This window comes from Thermobia domestica, chromosome 11 (assembly GCF_964235325.1).
Source record: "Thermobia domestica chromosome 11, izTheDome1.hap1.1, whole genome shotgun sequence".
NCBI classification, from domain to species: Eukaryota; Metazoa; Arthropoda; class Insecta; order Zygentoma; family Lepismatidae; genus Thermobia; species Thermobia domestica.
In genome coordinates this window covers 147,108,253-147,132,948 of record NC_137464.1, presented here as the reverse complement: position 1 = coordinate 147,132,948, position 24,696 = coordinate 147,108,253, and the positions used below count along the sequence as shown (strand labels likewise).

At 37.7% G+C, this 24,696-nt stretch overlaps 1 protein-coding gene across 2 annotated transcripts in view; it reads right to left on the bottom strand.

Annotated features, from left to right (window-relative positions):
- LOC145664480 (uncharacterized) overlaps positions 1-24,696 on the bottom strand; it is a 98,798-nt gene that overhangs the window by 16,633 nt on the left and 57,469 nt on the right. For both annotated transcript variants that reach the window (XM_081731196.1, XM_081731197.1), the window contains exon 2: positions 5,069-7,309. In XM_081731196.1, coding sequence (XP_081587322.1) covers positions 5,069-7,098 — 2,030 coding nt within the window. In that variant the 5' untranslated portion in view covers positions 7,099-7,309. The remainder of the gene's footprint in view (positions 1-5,068; positions 7,310-24,696) is intronic.

The window sequence follows — 24,696 nt, the reverse complement described above, 5'->3', positions numbered from 1 at the left end:
TGGTAGTGACCTCTCCTTTTTCACACGCTTCCGATCTATCTACATTCTAGTGCCCTCCCCTTCTTCATGTGCTTCCGATATCACTCGTAGTGACTTTTGAGATGCAATGTTTCAAATGGCGTCAGTTTTAAATTATTTAACATATTCGGATCGGAGTTTTTCATCTTAAAGAGGATGCATTGGGAGTAAGGGTAGAAAAGTTAATTATACTTCTTTAAGTTCAATCAAGGAGCGATGTAAGACCCCGTGCCACTGGGGGGATAATTGTAAACTATATAGAATATATTTTCGATTTTTAGTTGACATAAAGTCAGCACCACTCCTAAATTTGGTTTATCCGTTAATTTCATTAATCAAGAAAGAAAAATCTTAAAGGCACAATAAAAAAAAAGATGTCAATCGATTAAGTATAATTTGAAATCAGTTTTGAAATGTTCTTCGAGTGGTGGCGCTTTGTAGTTGACTATCAAACTAGCGTCGATACTTTATTTTATTCATTATTTATTCCTGGTTGATACCACGAGCGAAAATTTCAACGGCACAAGATAATATAAACGTAGAACAATCGTCTTCATAGGGAATCGAACCCGGGACCCCTTGATCACAGGACAAAGAATGGGGGAAGAAAAACAAAGTAAAAAATCGAACATCAGCAAAGTTAGAACAGTTCATTTTTGGCACATAGTGGCGCTCGCACCCTTATCACCACAGAAGATAGTACTTATCACTGAAACACATCCAGACGTGAGTAAGCACCTGTTTTGTAGTGTAGTGCAAGATCAGGTTACGAATTGGGTACCAAGAGAGCGACGATGGTGATAACGTTGCTAGAAAGAGCCTTATTAGTGAAACTTTACTATACGTTGAACAACAGTGCTGACGCCATTCGTGAAAATCGCCGACGAAAGGGGTTATGTCGTGGTCCCATCTCCCATGTACGTTAAAAAAATGGTGAGAAAGTTTGAGGAGACCGGCATGTTAGTGTTGAGGCCAGGCAGAGGTCGTGAGAGTGTAACACAGGAAGAAGTTCAAAATGCTGCTACTGCCGTCGTAAAGAAATCTGTGGATAACAGTGGCGTGGTAAGTGCAAAGGCAGTCTCGAAACATCTGGATATGCTCTATTCAACTCTGTGGAAAATTCTGCGCAAAGTGCTGAATTGGTATCCTTACAAAGTAGCAATGAAATATCAATTGCGTCCCGCAGATGTCGATAATCGTATGACATTTGCATTTGCGTATTTCGTACACGCATGGAAGTTGACAATGCTTGGCCGTGGAATATTCAATGGAGTGATGAGGCTCACTTTTATCTTCACGCGGCTGTGAACACTCACCCACAACTGCCGCATATAGGCTAGCGAAAACCCATATGAAACACATGAAGTACCCCTGCATTCAACTAATGTTACTGTGGGGTGTGGGTTTAGTGTCCAATTTATCCTCGAACAGTATTTATTTGAAGACGATGGTCCAAATGGACCAGTGACAAGGTTCATCACTTCGCAGAGATATGCCAACATGCTGACCACGTTTGTTATTCAACAGTTGCAGCAAAGCAGGTGTCTCGAATCAACCGTTTTCATGCAGGACGGAGTGACGCCACAAGTGACGAGTAGCGTACAGCAGATTCTTCGCGAACACTTCAGAGAAGACTGAATTCTTAGCCGTTGCTTTGCCTTCCCATGGCCAGCCCGATCACTCGACTTAACGCCATGTGACGTTTGGTTGTGTGGAACCTAAAACGTGTAGTGTATCGTTCCAAAGGGACACGTTCCGACTCTGAATATTTTGCATCAGAACATTATTCAGCATGTTCATGTTATTACTGCAGATCAACTGCATTCTGCAATTGACCATGAAGGAGATCGATCCCATATTTCTTTCTGCAGACGCAGATTAAGCCATGACTATACTGTGACATTGTACTATGTTGTTATTTGCTCAGTAAGGTGCTTCCCTTCCAATTCTAGATTTTGACTTCCATTGTGCTTACATTTCTCTTCTTACCCCGTCCCTAAACCACGAACACTGGTGGAACATTTTAAGACTTTGTTTTATCGAAGTCCCGGACTTTGGGAGGGGAGATCGACGCTTATAAGACTCACATTTACATCGTTTGTGTTTTAAGACAACCCGGAAGTTTAAGGGGACCTTCAGCCCAAAATCTCCACGTAAGTCCGCCGCTGCTCACGGAGTGTTAATAGCGCAACAATGCCACGAGACCTACAAGAGAGAGACTTACAGCCTTTCTTCCCATTTAGCATCCCTAGTGTCGGTTTTCGTCCATGTTGCACTTACTTGGCGTTGTACAGCGCAACTGGTGGCGAATATTGGAACTACCTTTCTCTACAGCAATCACTTCTGCATGTTTCCAAATATACTCCTACCAAGTTTAGTTGCATTCTGTCAAGTGGTTACGTCTCCAGAGTTCTCTGAACAGCGATACCTATTTTTATAAAACCTGGTACATAAAATCTTTGTCTGTGTCGTAGCACGTTGTCGCCATGTTGGCACTAGTGGGTTTCAGTGGAAGCATAATAAATGACAGTAAGAATATCTAGCACTGTTGACAATTTTGAGAATGAGCTTAAAAATTGTCTAAAAGGAGGAGAAAGTGTTCATGACTAAACTTGGGTTGTTTTAATTGTATCTTATGCAGTGCAGTGTGAATCAAAGAGAAGATTGATTCCAGATGAAAGAAATATTTGTTTGTTTTGTTTTAAATATCATGTAAATTATTTAATAATTTACATTTATTATCATACGTTACACTTCGTGCTTTTGGTGATAAATGTAACAACAGTCAATTGTGATAGAATTGCTAACATGCCGTCACCTTCTGCTCGATAAATAATATGTATATAACTTGATATATGAGCATCTCAGAGGAAAATAATGGTAAACTGCTTTCATGGCGAACTTTAGTTATTATGTGGAATGGGTTGTGATCGTAATACAAAAATTTATCCAGGTAGTTTAAGGTCGGAAAAATACATGCACATCTTGGGAAAACTTGTTTGGTATGTGTCATTGCCTGAGAATGTTGAATTTCCTTTTTACTCGAAAGATTAAAACTGTCGCTTCTCATTATATTATCCCAAGCCACTCATATATACTAAATCTATAATATAAACTGTATAATGTTTGTAATCGTGATGGCATAACTTAGTTAATTGAAGACTCGCTGCAAAAAGCAATGTAAGTGCCAAAAACAATAGTTACTGTACGATTAAAGACAAAAGATAATAAATTGTGCCCAAGTGTCACAAAATAGAAATTATTATTGTTTAGAAATACAACCTAGGATACAACGAAGTGAAGCTATGTATGAAAATCTAAGGCATAAACGTAATTAAAAGATAAAATAAGCGAAACAATTGCAAGGTGGCACTTACATTGTTTCTACAGCGAGTCTTCAATTCCGTATTGAAGTTTTTCGAGGCTTACTTTCACTTTCAACACTGAACAGTATTTATTTTTAAAAAATGCAATACACGGACAGCAAAATTATTACAACACTGAATTGTACACAAGCTTTTCTGACAATCTGATTTTGTAGCTCTACATACATAAAACGTGTAACCAGTGTAACAAATTTTAATTTACTTTGAAGAAGCAACTTATTGTGCATACATTTCATTTTGTGCATGTAAATGACAGGACGAGACGTATGACTTCAACAGGCTATTTTCCTGGTAGACTGATTTGTTTAAAGCGCAAACTTGAATACTCTTCAACAATCTGAAACATCGGGACTGAGGTAGGCAGACGCGCCCAACATTTATTGTTTAATTTAGTCATTGAGTAACGATTACAACAGAGATGTTAAAGTCGAGGTTATTTGTCCCCGTCGCGAATTTATTGGTCAAGAATTTGACAGACTGCTTAAGAAATGACGGGAGATAGAAACTGCAATTCTCATCCAATTTATGCAATGCTGGCCAAACATATTTAGTTGCTATGAATTTAACGTCCTTTCCAGCACAGAAGCTATATGAGACATGGTTCTAGAGATTAACATGGTGTCTCAAAATTTCACGAGGAATCGAATTCAGGTCTCCCGCACTGTGGGTTCGTGAATACAACATAAGTTATGTTATGTGACATGTTCGCAAAGTATTGATATCGCAGGAACTTTCCAGACTTATGCTAGGATAGGTGTCCCATTACTGTCTATACAGTATTCTATACTTTGAATTCTATGAACTAACTAGTTAGCTTAACAGCTTAAATATCCTGGTGTTTATCACCGCAGAAACAAACGTACTCCATTGAATAGTCTTTATATATCAAACCAATCTAATCGAAATAAATACACACTAGGTCCATAAGTCCTTTTTTATATTACCTTCCTACTTTTTTCCAGCCCTTTGCTTGTGACCTTATGTACTCCTCTGGTCTGTGGTTTGTTTACAATTATTCACATATTTTTTTGTAATGATTACAAGAAACACGTTTAAAGTTACTAACTGACTAAATGTACCCATATGTTTCACAGATAATTTCCATGCGATAAACCTAGGTTCGATTCCCAGTAAGGGATATAGTTGGGATCCGAAGTTAACCTAAGTTTCCATGTCACATGTAATTTCAATGTTGGAAGATCATAAACTTCAAAAAACAACTACATAATCATATTATTATATTACTTCTAAAAATAACGGTTCATTTGATTAATTTTTCTGTTTCTCGTCACATGATTCTACTTTTTAAATATGTCTTGTGATCGCCGTTTTATCCTTAGGTCACTCGACCATGGCAGTCAGCAATAACTGCACAAACAGTAGGCTCTATCAACCTCTGGTGTACTCATAATTTGTTGTGTGTACTTTTTTTTTTTCTTTTAAAAAAATATCGTTTGGAGCTATTACATTTACAAACTATAAGAAATCTTGTATTCATAACAATACATACATACGTATAAGTTACTAATATAAATTTACAGTTATGTTAGGAATTTAAATTACCGGCAAACAGGCTTTAGATATTGTATTGAAAAAATATCAGGTTCAATATCTAATGTTGCTGAACTGCAATTGAAAATCTCACGAAATAAATAACATATTACCTTGTATGGCTTAAGCTCCACATTCTTCTAAACATACTTGAAAGGCTTGACAAGTCCTGAGACGACAAAGCTTGATACTGATATCTCGGTACTGGTCTTCCATGGAAAATATTACCGTTATTCTGTGGCTCATAAACTGGTGAGTTAAAAAGAAAATGACTCCAGTACCCAAGTCCACCACTATTCAATGGCGAAGACACTGTTGAATATTGAATTTTCTTTCGTATCTCAGAAGTTGGTGAATTATTATTGGTATATCGCGGTACTGTGGGAAGCTGAGGCCACAAAGAAAAAATATTGGGTGTGTCTCTGTAGGACGTTGGTGTAAAACTCTTAATAGGAAAGTGAATAAGTTCCTTAGTTACAGTACCTCCTGATTCGTAGTTGTCGTTATGTGATGATGATTCGGAAGGTTTCAACTCATTTTGATTTAGTATAGTACTTGTTGGAGAATCAACTATCATATTTGATGTAGGAACTAGTATAGGATTTAAAAACGTAATTTCAGTACTGGAATGATTATAATTAAAGAAAAGATCAGATGGCGTATTTCTTATTTGATTTAAGGTAACTATTTCTGTTGGAAACATTATATTGTCATCAGTTGCATTTGGAAAAGCTATAGGCTTAAAAGGATTTGATATATCAATTTGCTCTGATATTTTATTCAAAGACATTGTAGTTTGATGAATGGGTTGTTGGTATGATTTGGTAAGATCATCAGCTGGAAAAATTAAATTGTCTTCAAAATTAGGTGCGTCAATTTGATTTGACGTGTCTACTCTATTTGTATGTTCCGAAGTCGAAAATGTTGGAGGAACAGTATACACAATATTTGATTCTTGTGGATCTGAAGGGCGATTAGAATGTAGATCATTGGTACTTTCTTCGAACGACGTACTGACATTATCAAAATTTACGTGCGAACCAATATATATGTAAGAAACTGACGTACTTTTAAAACCACTATCAGTATAGGTACTTCCATTATTTTTCTGTGTTTCTGTGGTGATATTTGAGGAAACCGTCAGTGTACTATCATATTCCTCAGGTAAATGTAAATTATTTAATTCAGTTTGATTGATATTTTCGTAGGTAGTAAATACTCCTTGCACAATATTTGTTACTGAAGTTTCTCTTGTCGGAAAGAATTCTTCCTCTCTGGTGAGCTCTTGTAAATCAGTTGTTTCTTGTGAAGTCGGATTAGTTGTTTCCCATATAGTTTGGACGTCAGTTTCTTCTGAATAATGGTTAGTGGTTGATGGAATTTCCTCACCATTATAAAAAGCAGATAACTGAACAGTAGGAAAGCCAGCCGTTGAGATCACAGTAGGTTTCATTGATGGAATCAAATTTTCATTTGGCAGTGAGATATTATTACCATAATCGTCATTCACAACGCTGGAGTTCACTTGCCAAACTGTCACTATAGCTGCTTGTGTTGGGTTCTTGATATTCATTGATGATGTGCCTTCTTTGGATTTGTTACTATCTTTTCCTCCAATCTCACCTGCAACCACCATAATCTGAAACGCTTCTGGTTCAATTTCAGCATCCTCTGCACGTTCACTTTCTGGCCGGAACTCGGCTTGTGGATCATGTTCCTCGAGCTCTACTACCTCTAGAGGTGATTGAGTTGCAAACGGAATTGGTACAAGCACAGGTCCATCATCAATGTTGCTTATACTTCCTGCTTGAGGAGGACCATACATTGCATTCAGCTTTTGAAGAAGGAATTCAAGGTGAGTCGACATATTAATCGTCACTGTTTCTCGACAGCGTCCCATTGCATCAAGTCGATAGCCTTCAGCACATTGAGGTTCGCCATGTATTACTGGTGTAATGAAGACGGATTTCGGTGTTATTTGAGTTTTGCGATGCGCAGACTCATCGACAACAATCCATCCACGAAGTAATGTTCTTCCTATGTCTTCATCTCCCTTAAAGTGGTCCAATTTTTTGGGAATTGTTGGCTTAGGTACTGGTAAAGCATATGCAAATAGTATGTGGGCCACGATAAGAATCAGCATGCCTCTTAAACCTTTAATCCATCACTAATATTCAATAAGTAACACAATCACACGAAAACACAGCAAAAAAGAAACACTTTCTCTTCTAATATCTTTAATTTTCGTGAAAGCCAGTCATTCACAGTGACAACGTAGAAATGAAAAGTTGAACTATAACATTTGCCTGACGATACAGAGGGTAGTACGTACTCAAATAAGACATGTTTGTAACCTGTAAGTATAAAAAAAAATACTTATTAACAAAAAGCACAATACATATTTACAAGAGAAGAAAATATGATTACTAACTTATTTGATTTTACTGAAAGATGAACATGCATGCAAAATTCTCATTATTAACATCAAACGAAACACATAGATGGTGATCAAAATAATGAAATCTATAATTTCCAACATGCATAATCTAAGGTGACAATACTTAGGAAGGCTGTACAGCACATAGCCGCTGTTAGTGATGTGTTAGCTGATTTTCTGTAGTACGTGAGGCAAGGTACAACGAAGGCGTATGTTAAAGCAGGCAGATACAGGTGATGCAAAATTGGTGATTTCTCTGGGAAGAGATGTGCGTGGCTTCCAATGCTCAAAACTGCACGAAAATGTGCTGACATTTAGGGATGGGGACGAGTGAGTTGGAGCGAGTTTTCTTTGAGCTCAACTCGAGAACTCGGATCGAAAAATTTCCTCCAACTCGACTTGAATTCAGGATGAGTTTCGAGTCGAGTCGAGCAAAAACGACCCAAATCTTTTGTGTAGTTTGAAGTACTATCTTCAAGTATTCTACACAAACAATATAATTATAAATGATACTACTACTACTACTTATTATTATTATTATTATTATTATTATTATCTTCAGGATGCAAGGACATCGTTCACGAGGTTCTGGGCTTGAGTTCTGGAGGAGCAAATATTCGGGCTCGAGCCAAAAATTGTTAAAAGTTATGGGGCGCCGACCAAACATGTTCAAAGCTGCTCGGTCCGGGTTTAAGATTGTCAAAGACTCGATCAGTTCGACTCACAGCGCATTCACTAGCGAGTCGAACCGAGAATTGAACCGAGGCAACAGCTCACCCAAACGAGCCGATAGTTCATTCCAACCGAACCGGCTCGAGCCGATGGCTCACCCGAGCCAAACCGAACCAAGCCGATGGCTTACCCCAACCGAGCTGGTCCGAGCCATCAGCTCAGTTGAGCCGAGTCGAACCGAGCCTATGAACTCGTTTCAACGGAGCCGGCTCGAGCCGATGGCTCACCTCAGTCGAGTCGGTGGCTCATCCCAACCTAGCCGGCTCAAGTCATAGGTTCAATTGAGCCGAGTCGATGCTCATCCCAACCGAACCGGCTCGGGCTGTTCGATCACTTGAACCGAGTCTTGCCGGTTGACATCACTACTCGGGTTGGGTTTCTGGCACAAAAAGTCGACCGTGCAGGTGTCAGCCTTAATGGTAAGAACTACAGTATGTACTTATATTGGTGCTCACAACATTTGAAACTGTCTCATAAAAATCTATTGTTGTCTCGTTATCGAGACGAGACAAGATGAGAGTAGTGTCCCCGAGTCGAGTCGAGTTTAGCTCTACTCGTGCCCATCTCTACTTAGATTATAAAATGCTTATTCTAATAATAGTGAAGTGAATAATTTTCTTGCAAAATGCAGGTGTCGTCTGCTGCCATTCAATGGTGCCATTTTGTACCTGCACTAATAAGTACTTACTCTAGTTGTATCAATAATATAGCTGCAGTAAGGGACCTGCTTTTAAAGTGTTCGGTTGTAGGTTAGAGTGAAAAGAATGTACATCAGTATCATTAGGCAATTGAATCCCATAACTGTTAGAGGCAAAGTTGCAAGGTGCTAAATATGGAAACGTAATCGAAGTCTTGGATATGGATTAGCAAATATGTTATGTAGCATAACAATTCACAAATACAATGGAAAGAACGCAGAAATGCATGAAGATGCGCTGGATAGGTATAGTGATCTTGGAGGACAGACAGAGCTGGTATCTCAGGTTGATCCGTCCAGCAATGCACGAATTTCAACTCTAGAGCAAAAGAAACCTTCAAGTAAAATAAGTACAAATCATCTCCATCCAAAGTATCGAGGGCCAGTATATTACAAGATATTGGTGGCAACATTCTGAAGAACACTTAGGAAGACAGTTACATCGTGACTTGAACTACTATAGCAAACTTATGAGGCGCTGTAAGTGCAATCGCAGTAAATCAAATTGCAAGGTAATATTAGATTATATGACTAAAAAAGGCGAGATCGAGCTCACTTCAAGAAAAACAGACTGTCACAATTAAACATGATAGAAGCTATGTAATGTCATAATTTGATAGGTTTAGAACGTATGGATCTGCTGTTCACTATTGGCATCTGCAAATGTCGGCACTAGATGCGTCTAAAAAGATTGGCCCAGACAATTTCACAGCTTTGATTACTTTTACCAATAAACTTAAGGCTGAATGACTACGCTCGTCACACGTAAGGCCATAAAAGAAAATCATAATATTCTTCAGAAGTCACAAGGTTTGTAGAGGAAGTAAGAAAATATGTAACAGATGGAAGTGTGGACAAAGAAAATGTTTGAAATAGTGACCGAAGTCAGTTTAATTATGATATGTCTTCATTGTCAACACTATGTCACAGAGGCGAGATAACTACAGCTGGTGTGTTGCAGTCTGTGCTTAGCTCTATACACATTTATACAATTGATGTGGCTTTATCAATGAATGACAGATTAGCTAATAAGCTCTATAACTTTTTTCAAGAGCCACAAGGCACTTTTGGCCAAAAGATTTCAAACAAACTTGAAACAACACTCATGTGGAGGCAAACAAAAGTGGCAAATTGAAGAAAGAGCATATGAAAAGTTTTCTAATTACCATGCTTGGTGAACATGTACGTGACAATGCGAACAGTCTATTGCGATGTGATTCCTGGTCAGGCCATAAAAATCATTCTCTGTTAGATGAAAGTTTTCACAACAATGATGTTACGCTCAAGATATTACCACCGAAAACAACAAAATATTGCCAAACTCTTGATGTGTACTTCTTTAAGCAATATCAGATCTACATGAGAATGATCATTGATTTGGTAAAGCTAAATTGAAGAATAACACAACTAAGGTTATACGTTCGTCATTTCATCACCAGATTTCGCTCTATGTTGTACAATCACCTTTCTGCACCGAAGTGCAAGCTTGTAAAAAGAAAAAATGAAATTTTACGTCCCACGATTATGCTGCCTAGGCTAAAGGAGACGGTGATGATGAGGAATGAAGAAAGTGGGAGGAAACGGAAGAACACCGAGGAAGCCCACGCACACGGTGTTTATCCACCACAAAGTTCACTAGGCGGGAGAAGGGTTTGAACCCGGGACTCCAACCACCAGAGGTCAACGCCCTACCACTGAACCACAATGGCCCCAAGTGCAAGCTTGTGTTACAATGTACTTGGTAAAAGGCAGGTTATGATCTTCACATACTAATATCGTTTGAAAATGCAACTAGTGTGCGTTTGACATTGGATTGCTTGAATGCAGTTGAATTTGAAAAAGTGGGTTGAGTAAGATATGGATTTTGTTATATTCCATTTAGCTTTGATCACTTCATTGAAGCCCTGATTTTGAGGACTGAATAGCGGGGCATTACTATCAGGTGAGCGGAAAAGATTTGTTGTTCAGATAGCATAATTATTTTAAGCAGAGTGAAATGTAGCAATCAGTTCTGACATTCCAATATGTGTGTTTTAGGTCCTATTATATGAACATTATGTTTTTCGCGTTACCAAAGTTCCTCTCTTAGGCATTGCATAGGTGATTATTAAAATGTCTCTCGTGGGAAGACGCGCAGTTTTACATGCAGATAGGTTACACTACTGTTTTTAGGATAAGCGATTTATGTTCTAAACGCGTTTTCGTGCGGTTCTAAACGTTCGAGGTCACGCACATCCCTTGAGAGTTTGAAAGACACCACATGGTGGTGCGCGATTACTCGTTAGTTAGCACAAGAGTATTTAGGTGGCCTTTGTGCTAGGTATGAAGTGAGAAATAGCGTCCGAGGTGATGACGGCATGCAAGAACTCATGGCAAAAGCAAGTGTGGCGAAACGTAATACTGGACGGAAGGTATTTGATCTTTGAAGATCTTTCGACTAGACGTAGAGTTACAGCTTAACTTGGGATTCGAACCACATGAGCTTCCACCGGCAATCGAACTCTAGTCTCCTGCACCGAAAACGCGTACGCTCTTATACCCAGGAGGGAGTTCATCGGACAGAAGAAGTCTTGTAACACGAATTAGCAAGCGTCCAAAATGTTTGCCACTGAAAGACCTACAGCGAACAGCAAAAGGGATTACAAAATCCAATTAGTACTAAAACAGCTAATTGGCTAGTACTGAAATTTCAAAAACGCTGCTCACCGACGATACGAGTAACAGAAAGTGCCGATAAAATATAGACTGGATCACCAATGATTGGAAACGCGTAGTATAGTCCGGCGTCTCTTTCTCTTTCGAACAGCACGCAAGTTCATGTATGGTGGACGTTCAACCAACTTACGCTCTGATCTCTCTCTCTCACACACACACACACTCTTTCTCTCTTCCCGATTGTGGAACATAGTGCAGGTCTGTGATGATGTTGCTGCAAATTCCTGGTATTCCGTGGGTATTGTGATTACTCATTACTGATCATAAATATATGGAATCTTACGTGACAACATACATCCTATGGTCTAGATACTATTTCCAATGATGATATTTTTCAAAATGTCAATGCGCCAATTAACATGGTCAAGCCGTCAGCTATTAAGACGTGGTTTTGTGAAAATCGGGATGAATTACACTTTTCCTGGTCCGCCCAATCCCAAGGCTTTCACATTCAGTTCTGGATATTTCTTTAATCAAGTATTCTTCAGGTAGCGATCTTTAAAACTCAATACCTTTATTTTATGAATATCTAGTTCTTACTGCATTAAATTAAACAACTTGATGCTGATAGGATCTCTAAATTTCTCGTATATTTTCTCAAGATTTAAATATTTTTCATATGATTCATTATGAGGAAGGAAAAAGATCATATAGTTTGTCTTAGTATATGATTAAACAATTATCTTTTGAACTGACATTAGTATATGGTGCAGCTACTTCTTTTAACTGTTTTCGATGTCTTCTTCATATTGTTTAAAGTCTTGAGTAAAACCATTTTCAATAATATTATATCATTCATCATTCATAAAAATCTTCAGGTATCCATAAAGCAATTCCAAGAAATATATTTTATATATATAAGCTTCAGAAAATAGGTTGTTTCTAATCTTCCAATTGGTTTTACATAATAAGACGGTTTTTCTAGCCGCCTATTGACAAGGGGACCGACAGTCAACATTATGAAGATTCCAAAGAAGAAAACGTAGAAATTATAATTGTTAGCAATTATAATTCAAACGACATAAATAACGATATTCCAGCTTGAGGAAACCAATCAGAAAATCTGGCAGATCGGCGTGAAAACATCACATTAGATGACAAAACAATATAGATTAAATCTAGTAATCAATACCAAATTAGGACCATAAAGTGCAATAATCGATACATGGAGCACAATTTCAATCTGGCCCTTGAGATAGTTTACCACTTGGAACGGATTTAATTTCATTCCAAACGTTAGTGAAAGGAGGAACATTTCTTTGAAACAAATAGCACTAATAACTTTCAAAATAGGACAAACAACATTCAGCCACGATTTTCGGATAGCTGATAGACAATGTTAATCATTTTTGGAATTGATTTCCTCCAACGTACTTATGTCATCATAGATGTAAACAAAAACATAATTTTTTTCTTTAAATATCCACGGAAGACAACACTATCAGCTGAGATGACGGAAGTTATATTATCTTTTGTTATAACTCGAGTCATAATGCAACCTCAACAGGAGTGTTTTTACCTGAATAAGGACATAACACTTCCTCCTCGTTCGCATACATTCATTACAGTTGTAACAAAGAAAAAAAAGATGACACAGAATCTTTGTATGTGTCATTGCTTCCTGGAATACTTGAGAGATATAGATTACATGTTCTAGACCAGAAAATTGTCGTCAACAAAATAACAACTTTAATCTCGAATCCCAACAGCCAAAGAATTACTAAAGAAAAATATACCAGTGGCGGTTCTTGAAGGTGGTCATAAAATTTCTTTTAACGCTTTAGCAACGGCCAATTCTCTAGAAAAAGTGTAGCAATTTACAACAAAAGAAGAGATTGAAAAGCGACTAAAATACACGGGAAAAATTTAAAGAAAGAACTCTTTGACGTCAACTCTAACCGAAATAAGACTCAAAAACAGGCGCTCTATGATTTGTTGTTAAAGTATAGGGACGTTTTTACATATGGTCCTGATGATATTGGACATTTTAGAGGATACGTTAACAAGATTAGAATTTCAAAGTCAGCTGCTTTTCATGATCGCTCACTGTCCATTCCTCTCCATATACGAGATCAAGTAGATAAACAAACCCAAGAACTTCTCAATGCGAAGATCATTAGACTCACCGACAATAGTAACTTTAGTTCTCCACTTTTGGTTCTGCGTAAGCCAGGTACACAAGAATTTCGGATTCTGCTCAACTTGCAAAAATGTAATAGTTACAACAAATATTTATCTTTCTCTTTCCAATCTACAGAAGACGTTTTAAGCTCCCTCAAAGGATAAACTCTTATAAGTACTTTAAATTTATCGGCGAGTTATTTTCAAATATTGATTTATCCTAAAAGCCGAAAATATATGACTTCCGAGGTCAATCACACGAGAAAGTCGTACGAATTTTTGAGGAGCGTTGTGGGACACCGGACCTCGAGCCAGGCGCTCAGTCTCGCGACGAGAATGATTTTGGACCGATTACCCAAAAAGGATTACCATTTTCGCTGATGATATTGTTTGCGGAAGGTACGACTTCCAGCAGCAGTTCCAGGATTTAAAACTTCTATTCAAGAAACTTAGAAAACACGATTTCCATGCTTCTCCTAAGAAAACTCACTTGTGTTATTACGAGATCAATGTTTTGGGATATCTCTTCAGGAAGAATCCATCAAAATATCATAAAAAAATACCTAAAAATATAAGAAACTTTAAAAGGCCAACTACAAAACAAATTCTCCAGAGTTTTATTGGCTCAAGCTCGTATCTTAGGGCACATATTAAAGTTTTTACGACAAAAATGGAACCATTGCAACAATTGGCAACTCCTAACACTAAACTTAAATGGACAAAAGAACATGAATTTTTTTGAACAATTGAAGGAGGACAAACTTCAAGCCCTCTCTCTCATTTTGACGATTTCTTAGAAATTAGGGTATATACCGACAGCAGCCAGATCCCAGCAGGGGTATACTCGCTTGTTGTAACCCAGAAACTAACACAGAGAAGGTAGTCGCTTAGTTTAGTAGTAGATCAACGAAATCCGAACATAAAGCTAGTATTTGGGAAAAAGAATTATACGCTTTTATATATACCTTACGAAAATGTTGTTACTTTGTACTCAATACAAATTTAATCTTTATGTGGACGCCAAATAATTAGCTACACTAAACACACAACCAGATAAGGTTGGCAAATATAGCAGGTATTTTTTTTAGCTTACTATGACTTAAACATACAATAATTACCAGATTCTAAACACCCAGTCGACATCATTACTAGACTTGAGCAAACAAAGGACATCGTAAATGAAGAGTAGAATAAAGACAACAGTGAAGAAAAGCGAAGATTGTCATACATTTAGATCCAACAGCCTTCAGGTCAATATTTTACAGACGGAAAATAACGATCTTTTGCCAATATACCAAACGAACAGCGTAAAAACGATAATTATAAAGACATTATCTCAGTCTTAGAAGGGAAAGAAGCAGACAGAATTTCTACAGTTAGACGGGCAAGACTTTTGTCTTAAAGACGGGATACTTTACAGAAAGTAAAATCATCCCAATTACGGACTAGTACATATTTTATGTATACTGATGCCTTTAGCCAATTTGTGGTTTACAATCTTTCACAGGCGACCTACCGGCCCACATTTTGGATTCACAAAATCATATAAAACTGCTATAAGGAAATTCAATATGCCGCATCTTAAGAATTATCTTGCTCATAAGATACGTACGTGCCCAGAATGTCAGAAATTAAAAAAGGTTACCGGAAAAGAAACAGGCTGAGCTGTTGTATCATTCTGTACGAGACATTGTGACAGTTTGGGTTTACGATGAGCTTGGACCATTTCCAAGTGAAGGAGGACAAAATAAGTATATATTAGTAGCAACGGAATTAGCCACGTGTTACATAGTCGCAAGGACAATGGACTAAATAACTGCCGAAAAAAATAGAAACATTTTTAGAACGTGAAATCCAGGGGTGCAGCCACGGAGGGGGAGCGTCGGGGCCAGGCTCCCCCAAATGACCAGCCTTTAAATATCATCGTAAGATTACCTCGTTTCTAAAAATAACAAAGTAACAAATATACATATAATTAATAATTTACAGTAAATTATTTACAAATCCTTACCAATAGTATGGTATCTCTTGAATGTAAAGAATGACCAAATGCACAACTTGCTAACACATCTCCTACAATCGATTGAGTTGTAGAATCCGTCTCGGAAAAAGTTACTGTTTTGAGAAAGGAAGACGATTTTGAGGACATTTTAAAAGAAGCAGAAATCAAATGCAGTGATGATCTATCAGAACTAAAACCTAAACGTAGTCGTAAACTATATTATTGTGTCATTGATTCTGTGTGCAGCGAGTGAAGTGCACGGTTTTCTAAAACGAATGCGGAAAGGTCATCTCCACCCAATGTATTGTTGACTCCTTACTTTCTTGGCCGGTGACTACCAGGGTCAATATGTATATGTAGAGAACCAGTATGCTTTATAGGTCATGAATATATTCATTTCGATGTCACAAAATGATGTGTTCGAACAGGAACCCAAAAAATTGATCGACGGTCCCTACAGTGTTGTTGTCACTTCTCAGGTCACCGTGCGCCACTGGAGAAACTTCCGGTGGAAATCTTTGGGTCTATCCTCATCTCTTGACTCCGCTGCGTAATTCTATATCAAACACTACCCATGAAACCACAAAATCCAGGAGGATCCTCACAAGAAGTGACGAGAACCGGCCCAGAAGCACGATGTGTTTACTTGTGGAAGCCAGGCACGGATTAAGGGAGGGCTGTAGCCCCGGGCCTCCAGGTGGACAGGGGCCTCTACTCTTATCAAAATCTCAACTAGCTATCTAAAGGAATCATAAAGATACAATCATGATCATAAAATAAAATATGACCAAAAATATGATACATATTCCCGTAATTTTCGTACTGTGCTTTCACAGAAAAGTATTAGGCGAAGTCAGTAGGGGTCACATATTTTTTCTAGCCCCGGGCCTCCAGATGAGTTAATCCGATCCTGGTGGGAGCGCGCATCTCCAGTACCCGATGGACCTCTCGGACATTGTGGATATGGAAAGACGCGCTAGTTTCCGAATATGCAATTCCCGATGTCACATTTAAGTTGCTCCAGTGCCGTAGCTGAAAACGGCTAGACACTGATGATCGCTCTCGGCTATTTCGACCAATGTGTCAGCTAAGCTTAGTTTAGCTCCAGTTGGAAAACATTCTTGGGCTTAGTTGTGGTATTCAGCAAGCCCGTAGCTAGTAGTGTTGTGGGGAGGCATAGTTCAATTTGTTCCCTGACGCACACACACACACAAACCAAGCTCAGTTGACACATGAGTCGAAATAGCCGAGAGCGAAGAGCAGTATCTGGCTGTTTTGGGCTCTGGTACAGGAACAACTTCAAATGCGTCCGGTGCAACGACATTGCGCGAATTTTTCTAAGGATTAGATCGTTGATAATCTCTGTAATTTATGACTTATTAAGGAGAAGCAGAAAATGCTGAAATTGCGCAAATTTCTACAGCGACGATGCCAACAAAAAGATACAATAAATTGTGTGAAATTCTGCACCGAAATAAAATTGATAAAGGCCATTCGTTTGTAAGATATATTTGTATTGCATTCTAATATTTACAAAGCAAAATATATACTTACAGAACATTTCATGTTTGCAGCTTGAATCCTTGGAATAATTAAGAATTAGGGAAAGTAGTGAAATTGATAGAACTACTGTTTGTTTTATGATTTCTTCTTTCTGTACATTATTAGAACAGTAGTTTGTTTGCTCCTTTTTAAGGATAGTTAATGAATTAAGATTCTTCAGTCAAAGAGTATAATATTTTCTCAAGTGTGTTCTATATTAATCTTTAAGAATAACAAAATCTACATGGTATTATTAAATAATAAAAATAATAATAGATCATACCTAGTTCAGATTGTGGATCCACGAATGCTTGGCGCAGATCATTGTCGACAAATCTTTCTCGCAGTAACTAAGGTGCAAATACAAATATAAGGATAGAAAAGTGAAAGGACAGTTACTAAGATACGTGGTAGACACACCTGAAGTACAAACATGCTTGTTTGTGATTGCCCAAAACTGAAATATGTAAACAAATCTTTATCTCTGATTGGTCGAACGCCCGTCCATAATATTTAAAGGGAACTTCTAGAAATATATGTATTATATGTTTATTATATATAATTTCGTTTTCCTTACAGTTTTCCAATAATAATTGTCTTACAATTTTAATCTTATAGGCAATCTTATAGTTAGATTTGATTCAGAAAATTCTTGACTGGGACATGTTCCCAGTCCCCTCTCTAACTACGCCCGTGCACACATTTAATAGCGATAACTGAAAATGCTATTGTCATCGATTACTTTGTAAATTTTCCTAGCACGACTTGCATTTTGGTGACTATTTTATTAGTCGAAATGCTTATTGTAATAATGGCAACGTTGCACGACATTTTTGCGCAATTTCCAACTTTGTTGAATGCTCATTAAGACTTTATGTGTGTCAATAGATAAGAGGATGAAAGTTTGCGCAATTTCAGTTCACCCAATGCGACATCGTGGTTTGTATATTCGGAAACTAACGTGTCTACACGTTCTTCCCAAACCCTAATTGCCCGAGGGGCCCTCGGTTACCGGAGAAACGCGCCCACACAAATAAACAATACGTGCTACTGGGCTGGTTCTCGTCATTTCTTGTGAGGGCCCTGCTGGATTACTGATGAACAAATGCAAGACCAAGACCAAAACCATACGGGTCTTGCAAGTTTTGCTTTTAACAAATCTTATGCTTTTCAAAGGCAAATTATACTCTGGATATAAGAGATAATAAATTCTATAATGCGCCAATAGTAACGGAAATACAACGTATGTTTCTAAATATAATATAGTTTACCTTCTTGTAAGTGTGATGACAGTGTACAAGATAGGCGACGACCTATACTTTTCTTCAATGGATGCTCCGAATCTTTTTATATTTTTTAACAGATCCAACACTTCTCTGGTTCCTAAACACGGGAGGCTACCCCTGAGACGCATAAAAGAGAATCAAGACGGAGCAGATTACTCAAATACCATGAATTGCAAAATTATTTTTACACTCTAAAGGTGTCAGATTTTTTCTTTTCAACCACGATTAGCTAATCTTTGTATTGAACGAACTTCTAATTGTTTTATTGATACCAATATGTACTCTATGGAGCGGACACATGAACATTACGCAAAGGCGACAAAAATGGAGGCTTTTGAAACATGGACATGAAGAAAAAAGGAGAGAATTAACTGGGTTGAAGGGAAAATGAATGGTAAGGTTATTAGAAATAGTAGAAGTAGGGGAGAAAAGAAGAATTTTCTATGTAATTAAGAAGAGGAAGAGGAACTGATTAGGACATTGGCTGAGGAGGAACTGTATTATGAGGGACGTGCTAGAGGGTGTGATGGAAGGAAAGAGAGGGAGAGGTGAACGAGACTGTATGTGGACAAAGATATTACAACAGAAAATTGCTAGCATCAAGATGAAGAGACTAGCTGAATGCCGGCGTACATAGTAGCTTTTCAGTTCCAGCAAGTAACTTGCCAATAATGGCACAATAGCTATGATGATGATGATATTTTTAGAAATATTGGCCAAAAAGAGAGAAAATTAGAATAATAATGATTATTAATCAAACCTCTTAATATTTTAGAATAATTTGAGTGAGACCTGAAAACGACTCAATTGTCTATGCCTTGTGTAAACTAAATTTATATCAAAACACCGCGTTCGTGGGTTTTCTCGGGGTTCTCCTTTTCCTCCCACTTTCTTCATTCCAGAATTTCATTCATCCCTCATCATCACCGTCTCCTTTAGCCTAACCGGCATAGTGGGACGTAGAACTAAAAGATTTCAAAGATTTTCAATTTATATCAATACTTTCGACCTATATTAGAAATACAAAATAACGGCATCAAACCCCAAGTTATTTGACATAATTGTACAAAATCACTCTCACTTGTGAACATGGGTTATTTATTGTTGTATAATGTTATGTTGCTCAATCCTCGATGTGCCGTATACCTAAGGAGGCTAAAAGTTATACTGATAAACAATTATTCAACGTATAAGCATCCGACCATGAAATCACACTTGTGATCACATGCACTAAGTTTTTGTCAATGTCATGAAAATGTTGGTTCGATATTAAGCACAAATCGATATAAGCACAAATTAAAAATTTCCAATGGATGCTTAAGCCTAGGAGCCAAGGCCATACCGCTGTAGTCGGCACCTGTGTTGCACGGAATTACTGATCTTCAATACTACATTTCACTATAGTTTTGGAAGAAGAACACCACGAACACCAACATGCACAAAGGTATAACGTTTGGTCGAGGGCAGTAGTTCTCGGTTAAGCAATAAAACTAGCTGGTACATAATATTTATAAAGAAAAAACAAAACAAAAATGTGCTCTTCGGTGTCCAGTCGAAAACCAAAATTTTCCGTTTTTCAGGCCTCGAAATCACTAGCTGTAACAATTATGGAAGGCTTGTACACTCAGCCACAAAAGTATCTCCCCTAAGTGATCTAATTCCATTACTTGGGTTCCAGGTGTTTTGCAGTTGTTGGAAAGCCTAGACAGATGAAACCCAACATACACGTAACTTTTCTTGGTACTGACAGCAGTTGGTAGCACTGAGTCAAGTCTGTATGGAAGTAAAATTGTGAAAAGATGACGCACGAAACATTTCTCCATTCTGAGATCAATATCTCTGATTCTGAGCGTGTTGTCCAATGAACATCATATGTTAAACTCAATATTGCTGTGTATGTAATGTATTTTTTCATTATATACTATATATTCAAAGAAATAAAAACATTAAAATGAATTAGAAAATGCTTGAAAGTAGCTGAAAACATCAAATCAAGAACAACTGCTGGAAATAACTTTGTAAATGATTGAGAGACCTTCTCCAATTCTCCTCATTTCAAGATCTTTTTCTTTCTGAACGAGAGAAGATCTTGCTTGTCACACTGAGTAAATATTTAAGTTGAAACAGAAACAGTTGAAAAAGTTTCAGCATGGCCGGGATTCGAACCCGGATAAACCAAATGGAAATTCAATGCGCTAACCATTCACCTACCGCGCCATTTAAACTTCCACCTAAACTAATACTTAGTTAAAGTCGTTTCATGGAAAAATATAAACAAGACACTCAAATATAACAAAAACAGACAAATATAAACAAATTATAAATAAAAATCTAAATAAGAAAATATAAGGAACTTGTGTGAGTGTCCTAATGACGTACTCGAGATTTCTTTGCTTAACTCAGAAACAATTTCTACAGACGGTGCCCAATGAGGAAAATAACACGAAATGTTCTTCAAGCTAAGCCTCTGTCATCGGCAGACCCGTAACTTGTGGGGGGCAACTGCTCTCCAGAGAAGTTCCCCGCCGTTCGGGGGGAAAATTTTGAGACAAAATTTTCTTACTCTTTATACGATAAGAAGATGAAATTAAAAATGAAGCATCAAATAGGGTCGCTACATTAGATCAACAAAACAGCACACAAGTTAAATAGAACAAAAATGAGTCGTGGACCCATTTCAGTAATATTTATTCGTATGGCTTTGAGATTTATTAATATTGTCCCCTTAATAATTTTGCTATGTATGGAATGGGCGCAGGGAGTAACTACTGGAACCGCACAACTTGCCGTGTTAAAGGGCCTACAGGCGCCGGGGGCCCATAAAGTTTAAAAGAAAGATGGAGAGAGGAAGCCCAATAATTAGAAAGTCTAGTTTTTCTAGGGGGCCCAAATAAGCTTATTAATGCTTGCTCCTGCAGAAAAGAATCTAAGTTACGGCGCTGTTCGTCGGTTCCACCGATTTATATTATTTCGTCTTTACAATAACTCCTAATCTCTAAAGAAGAAAAGACGACAGAAATTATTTTCGTGTTCTTTGAATTGTATCAACACGTGTAGAAATAGACTGTTCTATGTTTATGTTCCTTAACTACTAGTTTATTTTCTTATATTCATATGAGGAGTTTGTGGCAAATTGAACAGGTGGCATTAGCCGAATGATCCCGAGTGTTCGGCCTCTGATCCTGAGGTGCAATCCACTATGGGTTCAAATTCCTCTGAAGAGCAAGGTCGGAATTTTAATTGTCCTCAGTATTTCTGTGTTCGTGTTCCTGAAGTGTTTGGAATACGTCTAAAGGACATGAGGTGCCAGTGTCGAACAATACTCGGGTTGGTTCGATTTGTTTAAAATAATTGTGAAAGCAGGAAACTTTCATTGCAGCTATTTGGGTGCAAGTCCCGTCGTGGTAATTAGTAATTTTTCTGAATGGGAAGATAATGTTTATGTAATTGTAATTCTAATTATGTTATTCCTTTAATCTCGTTATTATTATTATTATTATTATTATTATTATTATTATTATTATTATTATTATTATTATTATTATTATTATTATTATTATTATTATTATCACAATGGTAAGAAAAAGTAACATAGTCGAAGGTATTCATAGGAACAGAAAAGATACAGAGTATATCAGATGTTTCTTAGGTTTACACAGAACGCAAAAATATTATTACGTTTATGGATTTACAGATAGAATAGTCATTTTATGACAACAAGAAATGAAATATAAAGATTTGCTAGCTGATAACAGTAATGCATTTTGTATCGCCCTTCTTCTAAATACAAAGGTGAGGTGACATTTTAAATAGGATCATTCTCGTGACTAGCTATCCCCGTTGGAAGTTTAATCACTATTTGCAATTTGTGCACAGCTAGGAACAATTCCTTGAGAATCAATTTTGGCCCATACTACAGCAGTAAGGACGTGTTTAGCCCTTATATGTTCATCAATTCTTGTCCACAAATGTTGATACGGATGACGTAATTTTGTGTTGTTGGCATTTCACCTGTAACGGAAGTTGTCTCAACTCTTAGACCCCTGAGAAATTGAATATTTTTCATGTTAGTATACGTCAGAAGTTTCAGTTTTGTATATTATAAAGATTTTCTGAGTTGCCACAGCCGGAATCGAACTCTCGTCCCCAACATTATGAAAATAACGCTTAAGCGACTACTCTATCAACACCACTGTTCTGGGAGAAGCAAAAGGTGGAGCTGCAGTGAATTCAATAATTACACGCTTTTACGATTCCAGTGTAATAATGCTGGAACTTTCAATTTCAGTCATGATAAAATAGTAAAGTATTATGTAGAAAGTATAGTCCAAAGAAGTCAACTTTAAATTGACAACTCATATATACGGAGGCGCTGCCGCATGTCCTGGCCTCGGTCCCTGACTTTTCACGGCACGGCATTGGACAGATACTTATATTGATTGGAATCTGGTGTTTCAGGGCATTGGATTATTTTTTAAGTTAATTAATTTAAAGAATCTTCCTCAGTAACAAACACAGAAACATGGAGGACAGTAAAAATCACAAACACTATTCGCGCATTCTTCCCTTACCTGAAGCAAAACTATACAATATGGTAAACATGCAATTTTTCATCTTCTATTTTCTATGTGGTGTCAAATCCAGAGTTGGAGTGGATCAGTGGGGCAAATTGATCGACTTTTCTGAGTGGGTCAGTTTGTCAAAAGCATGTGACCCACTGCAACCCATTATCCACCATGACCCATTGCGTCGCACCACCCACCACTCACTATGACGCACTTTGACTCACGGACCCTCTCTGCTCACTGCATTGTAGACAGCATCTTCTGACACGACAAAACGCCAATGAACCACTAAATTACTCCCCCTAAATATGTTAAATCGCCTATATGTGTGATTTGTTTACATTAAGGTGAGTCTAAAAACACTAAAAGGAAGTACCTAAAAGTACCCCGCAGGGGGCTCGAAGCACCAACCTTATGATTACTGGAGGGCGTTTTTTTTCCAACTTGGCTACGGAGGCGATGAAAGAGATGCCGCTTGTATAGGGATAAGTCGTTGAGATCTTTTTAAGTTGGTCAGTCAGAATGCTCTTTTAACCGTATATATGAGACAATAACTGTTTGGGATAAGATAAAATGCGTTCGCAATGAAATTTCATAACAAAATGACGCGTGTCTATACTGACTTTCTAATGATCGACAACGGTTGCCATATAAATTCATAGAATTATCGCACTCAAGATATTTCACTTCAAGTTGTTGAGGCAGAGGTTATTCTTGATCCCCGGAGGTCACTTAGGAAGATTTCGTCAGGAAAAAATAATATATAATAATAACCACATGCATTGACTGGCGATAGTTCGTGTTGGTCCCTTCGAGATTCTCCGCGACGAATCGAAGGAGCGCGAACCAAAACGAAGACCTCGCTACGACGCGGTGGTAACTTTAACACCCGACGCGAGATATCTGTTTCGACTCCATGAAATCCTGCCAGCAGAGGGATACTAGCGGCAATCCTTCGAATCGTCTCTATATTGACGATCGACGTTTAACCGCAAATGGGCCACTAGGTGTTGACGACGTTTACGGCATGAGGTAGGTCTACGTTTCATGTAGCCTCGCTGCTGAAGGGGCCTTAAACTCAAAATTAACTCAACTCATCTAAAAATACAGTGCTTCGCATCATATATCCATATATGCTTACCATGGCTTTATAATAATTGCTGAAGCTTGTTTATTATATGGAGCGCTTAGAGTACACGAGAATCAACCAATAAAGTTGTGAGAAAAATAGACATAAAACTTGTAATGTAAGCTTCTGTATGTTGGTCTACCTTGATTTGGGACTTTCAAATTTCATCCGTTTTTCCGCTGAAAAGTATCGATAATTCAACAAGGAAATAATTAGAAGATGATAATTTAATTGAAATTCATAGTAATTTTGCCCATGACAAACATTTTACCATTTTATATCGAGAAGGTCAGATCCATCATTATTGTAACAGAACGGTGCTTGAGGGATTGACCGTAGAAATTAAAACTCCGATTAGTTAGAATTTGACAACCTGGTTTCATTACAAGTATAAACTCTTTAGTCGGTACAAAGGAGGACGTGGATCATGTGTCAGATTTGATGACGATGTCTTTTGGTGGGTCAGTGGTTCATGGTGGCTGGTGGGTCGGAGTGGGTCATGGTGGGTAGTGGGT